Source organism: Lampris incognitus, chromosome 9 (assembly GCF_029633865.1).
Source record: "Lampris incognitus isolate fLamInc1 chromosome 9, fLamInc1.hap2, whole genome shotgun sequence".
Lineage (NCBI taxonomy): Eukaryota > Metazoa > Chordata > Actinopteri > Lampriformes > Lampridae > Lampris > Lampris incognitus.
The window spans coordinates 13,099,209-13,106,635 of NC_079219.1; the positions used below are offsets into that span (position 1 = coordinate 13,099,209).

The 7,427-nt window shown below is 46.0% G+C and overlaps 1 protein-coding gene across 2 annotated transcripts; it reads right to left on the minus strand.

Moving 5' to 3' along the window:
- Positions 1-1,224: 1,224 nt before the first annotated feature.
- Positions 1,225-6,580, minus strand: LOC130118060 (phospholipase A2 inhibitor and Ly6/PLAUR domain-containing protein-like). 2 transcript variants are annotated; one of them, XM_056286370.1, is made up of 5 exons: positions 6,493-6,580; positions 6,195-6,341; positions 5,464-5,574; positions 5,146-5,321; positions 1,225-1,420 (listed from the first exon to the last, which is right to left on the minus strand). In XM_056286370.1, the coding sequence occupies exons 1-5, from the start codon at positions 6,560-6,562 to the stop codon at positions 1,412-1,414; spliced, it is 513 nt and encodes a 170-aa protein (XP_056142345.1). In that variant the 5' UTR covers positions 6,563-6,580; the 3' UTR covers positions 1,225-1,411. The 2 variants fall into 2 exon arrangements, with proteins under 2 accessions (XP_056142345.1, XP_056142344.1); XM_056286369.1 differs by lacking the exon at positions 1,225-1,420 and having other exon boundaries at positions 4,934-5,321.
- Positions 6,581-7,427: the final 847 nt, after the last annotated feature.

Here is a 7,427-nt window from a genome sequence, read left to right on the forward strand (position 1 = left end):
GGGGGGGCTCAATGTACAAAATCCTAATGCTCAAGAATTTTATCCAATTATTGTCTCTGTTGGTACACTGATTTAGTTCTTTTGATTACTATGGTTTCTGGAGGGAAATTGCTGTTGTTATTCTACCATACTTTCAAGATGCCCCTTCGTGGTTTCATGAATTCTTCAACAAAAATTTCCACAACCCTTGACAACAAGCACTTAGTTTGCAAGTACTTATAAAGACAATAATTTATTCGTATCAAATGAAGTAGACAAAACGTGATACTTTTTGTTTTTGATCATATCTTGTACACAACTTCACATTTTGCCGAACTGATACAATTGCCATCTGCATGCAGCTTATGAAAGTGAGTAGCTAAGGCTGAATTACCCATCCATCCATCCATTATCCAAAACACTTATCCTGCTCTCAGGGTCGCGGGGATGCTGGAGCCTATCCCAGCAGTCATTGGGCGGCAGGTGGGGAGACACCCTGGACAGGTTGCCAGTCCATCACAGGGGGCCCACACACACACACACACACACACACACACACACACACACACACACACACACACACACACACACACACACACACACACACACACACACACACACACACACACACACACACACACACACATACACAGGGACAATTAAGTACAGCCGATTCACCTGACCTACATGTCTTTGGACTGTGGGAGTTAATCAGAGCACCTGGAGGAAACCAACGCAGACACGGGGAGAACATGCAAACTCCACACAGAGGACGACCCGGGATGACCCCAAGGTCCCAGCAAAAATGCCTCTTTGGGGCCCATGTGGGGCCACTGCGGTCAGGAGCAGAGGGCCCACTGTGGGCAGCCCACTGTGGGCCCCGTTACCGGCATGAAATGTGGGGCACGTGGGCCCCACACTAAAGGCCCCTGGTGGGGCCCCAGTGGGCAGCCCACACTCTGGGCTCAGTGTGGGCTGCCCACACTAAGCAGAGTGGGCCCTCAGTGGGACCCATTGTGGGCCTGCAGCATGCCCATAGTATGCCCACACTTTGGGCTGGGAGCAGTAGTCCTACACGGGCCCATAGTGCCCCATGTGTACCTGGTATATGCTAGTGACATTTATTGACAGCTAGCTCAAACAAAAAAAATGAAGAAAATATAAATTATACGAAGAAAGAATTTATTGAAAATTGGAAACAATTGGAATTGAAAAACAAAACTATATACCAAATTAAATGCTTTTGTAAAACAGAACAACAAACATAGAACAACATTTGAACACAATAAGAACATTAAATCTAAAAAAAACAACATTAAGACTATTTATTTTTTGCTCTTTCTGCTCCTTCCTCCGTCTCTATCCCTGGCATTTCTGAGCCACATTTTAATGGCAGCTTCCACCTCGGATGCTGTGGCCCGGCTGCTTTTTGTCACAGCATCTGAAGAAAACAACAATTGAAATGTAAGTGCACAGTATGAGTTAGCCACAGGTAGAGTATTTAATCTAGCCTGGCCTGGGGTCAGACTATATGCAGCTTTGGGCATGGGTGGTAAATAAAAAGATTGAGTACCGCTTACCCTAAAGCAGTTGTAATCTTAAAACGTTTTAACTGTACTGTCAACAGGGGGTTGACCTCAAAGATCAAAACTGCTGTGGGCCCTGCATGGGCTAACCCACAGAGGGCATATGTGGGCTTACTTTGGGTAAGACCACAGTTGGGCTTGCCCACAGTAAGCCCACATAGTTGCCTCAAAGGGCAAAACTGCTATGGGCCCCGCATGGGTCCCTTACTTCACTTGCACTACACCATCTAGGTCTTTTTAGTAGTATTCTCATAGCATCATTATAAGTTACTCAAAGCCTCTGTAAGCTTGTTTTTTTATAGTTTGGCCACAGGTGTGCAGTATAGAGCATTGTACAATATGCTCTGAACAGTGACATCTTCACACTAACTGAACACATACTGATATATTATCATTTGCATTTCATATTTTGGAAACACTGGAAAATTCTAAACAACACAGAGTGTTAACGTTTGTTCCAAAGGACTATGCATGTATTCCCTTCACATGTATGGAAAAATCACACTTTTATTTTTACCTTTAAGGTAATAACTGTCAGTGTAGTCAGAGGGGTCTAACAACATACTCTTGTACAAGCGATATCTTGACTGTAAACGATTCCAGTTGTTTAAATGGAAAAATCCGCAGTACAGCTTTAACTAATTCACTCCTCAGACTAGAAAAGCACAATCTGAGACCCAGATGCAGAATACCAGTAGTTAAAGGGGGCATTGCTACGAATGCTGTAAGAAAATCTTGATTTTACTCAGTGTGAAAAGTAATATGCAAGCTGCAAAAGAGCAGGGGCCTCACGTATCAATAGTTACTATGGGCAAATTTGTTCATACACACATTACATTAGAGTCATTTAGCCGACACTTTTATCCAAAGCAACTTACAATAAGTGCATTGAATGTAGGAAGTCAGGAGAACTACTAGTCATCAGAGGTCATAAGTGCATCTAAACGAGCATCTAAGAGCTAACCAATGCTGAAGTAAAAGCGCAAGAAAGAGATTTTTTTTTAAATGAGTGAATACAATAATTGCTAAGAACAAGTAACAGGGAAGTATTTCTTGAAGAGGTGAGTTTTCAACCTGTGCCGAATGATGGGCAGCGACTCCGCTGTCCTAACATCAGTGGGGAGTTCATTCTAACACTGTGGGGCCAGGACAGAAAAGAGCTGTGACCGGGTCGATCAGCAGCAGGGGCCTCTAAGTGACGGGGAAACCAGGCATCCCTAGGCAGCAGAGCGATGTGGTCGGGTTGGGGTGTAGGGCTTGACCATGGCCTGGAGATAGGAAGGAGCTGTTCCTTTCACTGCCCGGTAGGCTAGCACCAGAGTCTTAAACTGGATGCGAGCAGCTACTGGGAGCAAATTTAGGGACATGAGAAGGGGCGTTGTATGGGAGAACTTAGGGCGGTTGAACACCAGACGAGCTGCAGCTTTCTGACCAAGCTCCAGAGGCCTGATGGCCGACGCCGGGGTGCCAGCAAGGAGGGAATTGCCGTAGTCCAGCCGGGAGATGACCAGAGCCTGGATGAGCACCTGTGCTGCCTCATCAGTGAGGAATGGACAAATCCTCCTGATGTTATAGAGGAGAAGTCTGCAGGAGCGAGGCAACCGATGCAACGTTTGCAACGATGCGACAGTTGGTCATCCAGGATCACACTCAGATTCCTCGCAGTCCGAGTTGGCGTCACGACAGTGTTATCTTGTGATGGCCAGGTCTCGGTGCGGGCAACCTTTCTCCGGAAGGAACATCAGCTCTGTCTTGTCCAGATTGAGCTTCAGGTGGTGTGTTGCTGTCCACTCTGAGATGTCAGTCAAACACGCAGCAATGCGTGCCTCTACTTGTGTGTCAGAGGGAGGAAAGGACAAGATCAGCTGGGTGTCATCGGCATAACAATGGTAAGAGAAGTCATGTGAACGAATAAGAGAACTCAGGGATGTCGTGTACAGGGAGAAAAGGGGAGGACCCAGAACCGAACCCTGTGGAACGCCTGTAGTCAGTCTGCGAGGCTCCGACACAGATCCCCTCCATGTCACCTGGTAGGAGCAACCCGTCAGGTAGGATGAAAAAAATTGAGAGTGCAGAGCCTGTGACACCCAGCCTCTCGAGGGTAGAGAGGAGGATTTGGTGGTTCACTGTGTCGAACGCAGCTGACAAATCCAGGAGTATCAGGGCAGAGGAGAGAGAGTTTGCTCACGTAGAGTGCAGCGATTCTGTCGCTGCAAGGAGGGCCATCTCTGTCGAGTGACCCACCTTGAACCCAGACTGGTTGGGGTCCAGGAGGTTGTTCTGGTGGAGGTACAAAGAAAGTTGGGTAAAGACGGCACATTCGAAAGTTTTGGATAGAAGAGTAGAAGGGAAACTGATTTGTAGTTTTTGACATCAGAGGGGTTAAGTGATGGTTTCTTGAGAAGGGGGGTGATTCTATCAGTCTTGAAGGCACTTGGAAAGCATCCTGCCTGGAGGGAGGTGTTGATGATGTGGGTTAGAAAGGGAAGGAGTTCAGGTGCTATAGACTGGAGAAGAGGGGGAAGGACCAGGTCAAGGGAGCATGTGGTGGGGTGACTGGATGTAATGAGGTTGAGGACCTCGTCGGGGGAGAGGGGAACGAGGTGGGATAGGGTTGGATGTGGAGAGGTGAGGGAGGGTGCAGAGGATGGGATAGTGCAAGCAGCACTAACCGGGTGGTGAGAAAAGGAGGATCTGATGCCGTTTAGCTTCTTGTCAAAGAAGTTTGAAGTCATCAGGTAGAAGGGAGGAAGTAGGAGAAGGAGGTGGGGGTTGAAGAAGAGTAGAGAAGGTTTCAAAGAGTTTCTTAGGATTAGAGGCAGAGGATAGGATTTTAGAGTGACAGAAGGCAGCCTTAGCAGCAGAGAGGGAGGAGGAGAAAGTGGAAAGTAGAGATTGGAAGTTGAGAAGGTCCTCTGGGAGTTTGCCTTTTCTCCATTGGCACTGTGCCACTCTAAGGCTCCGTCTGTCACTACATACTGAGTCTGACAGCCAAGGGGCAGGTGGAGTTGGGCGTGCAGGCCTGGAGGTGAGTGTACTGAGATTGTCCAGACACCCATGAGAGTGTCCAGACACACCCATGGGATTTTTTAGCCCTGAAGTTTCTCTCAGAGACCAGTGTAGAACTGGGGTAACCCCTGAATTTAGACATCGATTGGCTAACACTGATGTCTTTGCAAGCCTGGGTGATTGTTTGCTGCAAGAGGTAGACAATAGATGTTAGGAGGAAGGACTTACAAATAACCATCATGCCCTGCTATTATCTGTCAGACAATCTTGAGGGCTAAAAAAAATCCATGGGTGTGTAAGAACAAATTTGCCCACAGTAATGACTGATACATGAGGCCCCAGGAGAGGGCAGCATGAAAGCCCAAAGTTTTCTACTCATTTTTCATTGGTGAGTGTATTTTCAACCCTATCAAAATGGACCTAATTTTATGAAATGTTTAATTTTACTGAGTAGTACAAAGCTATGATAAAGCAACAGCAAAAACAATGTTGGCTGAAACCTTTAAGAAAGAGGAGGAGGTGGGTGGGTGAGACAATTGTGCTTCAGTCAAGACAACAGAGTAAAACAGACCATTGGTGCCACCAGGAGCAGAAGGCTCACACCAACGCCTCCTGCGCTGTTGCACAGGTCAGCTTGGCAGCAGCAAATGTCACTTAGGACTCCTGTCATCTGTGCTGAACCACTACCAGAACACATGGACCTGGAGGCACAGCCCTTCACAGAAATCTTTCTGCCTTCCGTCATCACTGTGAATACAGAACACAGTTACTGTCTTTATTCAATGTTTATCCAGGTCTTTATTCATCACTGAACATTCCACTAAGCTGAAGAATGTGAAATATGTTGGGAGAGCAGAGAGGCATCCGTCTGATGCCATAGGCCTGTTACCTGTTGCTGAGACGCAGCGATCTTCATTCCCCACACAGCTAAGAATGTCAGTGATGTTTTGGTCATTGTATACGTAGCACTTTTTCCCATTAGCAGAAGGCACGCCGGGCTCTGACAGATAACATTCAGATTATTTTAAAACTGCAACCACTTGTTACACAGTTCTGGATAAGTTGCCAGTTATTAAATAAAAGTTAGCATACATGTACCACTATCAGACATATTGGTTTTGGTGATAGACTCAACTGATGTATTAGACTATCCATCCCTCCATTATCTGAACCACTTATCCTGCTCTCAGGGTCGCGGGGATGCTGGAGCCTATCCCAGCAGACACCCTGGACAGGCCGCCAGGCCATCACACAGGGCCGACATACACACACACACACTCACACACATTCATACCTAGGGACAATTTAGTATGGTCGATTCACCTGACCTACATGTATTTGGGCTGTGGGAGGAAACCGGAGCCCCCAGAGGAAACCCACGCAGACACAGGGAGAACATGCAAACTCCACACAGAGGACGACCCGGGATGACCCCTGGGGTTGGACTACCCCGGGGTTCGAATCCAGGACCTTCTTGCTGTGAGGCGACTGTGCTAACCACTGCGCCACCATGCCGCCCCTGTATTCAACCATTTTCAGGGAAAATAATTTTTGATGCCATTTTGTAGTATTTGCTGCTGTATTTCTCTGATACAAAACAAGGTAAGTAAAGATAGTTACTTGGGGTGTGCTTATCGTTGCAGCGGTCAGCGGAGCAACATGTTAAGCTGATTACAGTCCTGCCCCGTCCGTAGTTGACTGAGCCCTCTTGACACTCATCAGGCAAGAAACAAGATATCTTATTGACATCTAGGAGTTCAGACTCCCCTGCAAACAGACACAAGATAGACGTTTCTGTCAGATTTTTTTTATGATGTTGAAAAAGCTACATAAGGCAATCTACAGCTGCCAATGAAATAATTGCAAAAGAGCTTAACTTGTGCAATTAGATAATCACATACCACTGTGAACTACATACCCTGGTACTGAGTGACCCTCACTGCTCCACATATATTGGGACTGGTGCAGTTTTTACCGTGAATGAACATACTGTATTCCCAGGAGGCATGCACACATAACATATCAATGTATAGGCTGAGAAAACAGGAAACAGACATAGACAAGTTAGAACTGAACTTGGCCTGGAGTGCTTCCATAGCCGAATGACTACAGAACATGCCACATGGCCACAACTGTCGCCAGTTCGATTCCAGGAGGCGTCCTTTGTTGCACGTCATCTCTCGCTCTCCCTCTCACACATACACTCACAGTCTGACCATGCATCTAATAAAAAGTTAATCTAAAAAGAAAAACTAAACCTACTACTGTGAATTGCGTTGCAGGCACATTTTTATTACGAAGCCTACCTTTTAATAGTCTTTATGCATGCTCAATAATCCAGATATGGAAATCACAGAAAGGTGGATCAGCTCATCTGGGCACAAAGTTACGTCCGGATGAGCTGATTCATGATTCATCTTTCTGTGACTACTTTTTCATCAAAATAATGTATTATTTGGTCTACGCTTTCCAGCAGTCTAAAAATATGTTTAACTATAATAATGAGGATGCTGGAGGAAAAGTGTCTTAAATCTCACAGCCAACTGATGCCTGTCCTTAGTTAGAGGAAAAAATAACTTGAGTTAAATAATAAAAACTTGCCTTCAGGGAGAAGCACACTCCCAAGGATCAGAGCGAGCAGATACATGGTTGTTTGTGAGCTCTAACGGATGGAGTTCAGCTTTTAACAGCTCTACATGACAGGGAATGGCTACAGGAAATTGTGCTACAGGAAACCTCAGAACCAAATTTAACGACCTTAGCAGATGTACAGGATGTTTCAGTTTGTATCATTTGCAAGCATCAGGGTAAGTTTAAACAATCCAGTCCGTCCAAGTATGTAGTCCTTTGTTG

Excerpts from the sequence above, each read along its gene's own strand:
- LOC130118060 (XM_056286369.1), bottom strand. The coding sequence starts at position 6,562 with ATGTTCATTCACGGTAAAAACTGCACCAGTCCCAATATATGTGGAGCA. Across the intron at positions 6,342-6,492 it reads GAGGGTCACTCAGTACCAGG|GGGAGTCTGAACTCCTAGAT; the intron begins GTATGTAGTTCA and ends GTCTGTTTGCAG. Across the intron at positions 5,322-5,463 it reads TCGCTGCGTCTCAGCAACAG|TGATGACGGAAGGCAGAAAG; the intron begins GTAACAGGCCTA and ends CTGTATTCACAG.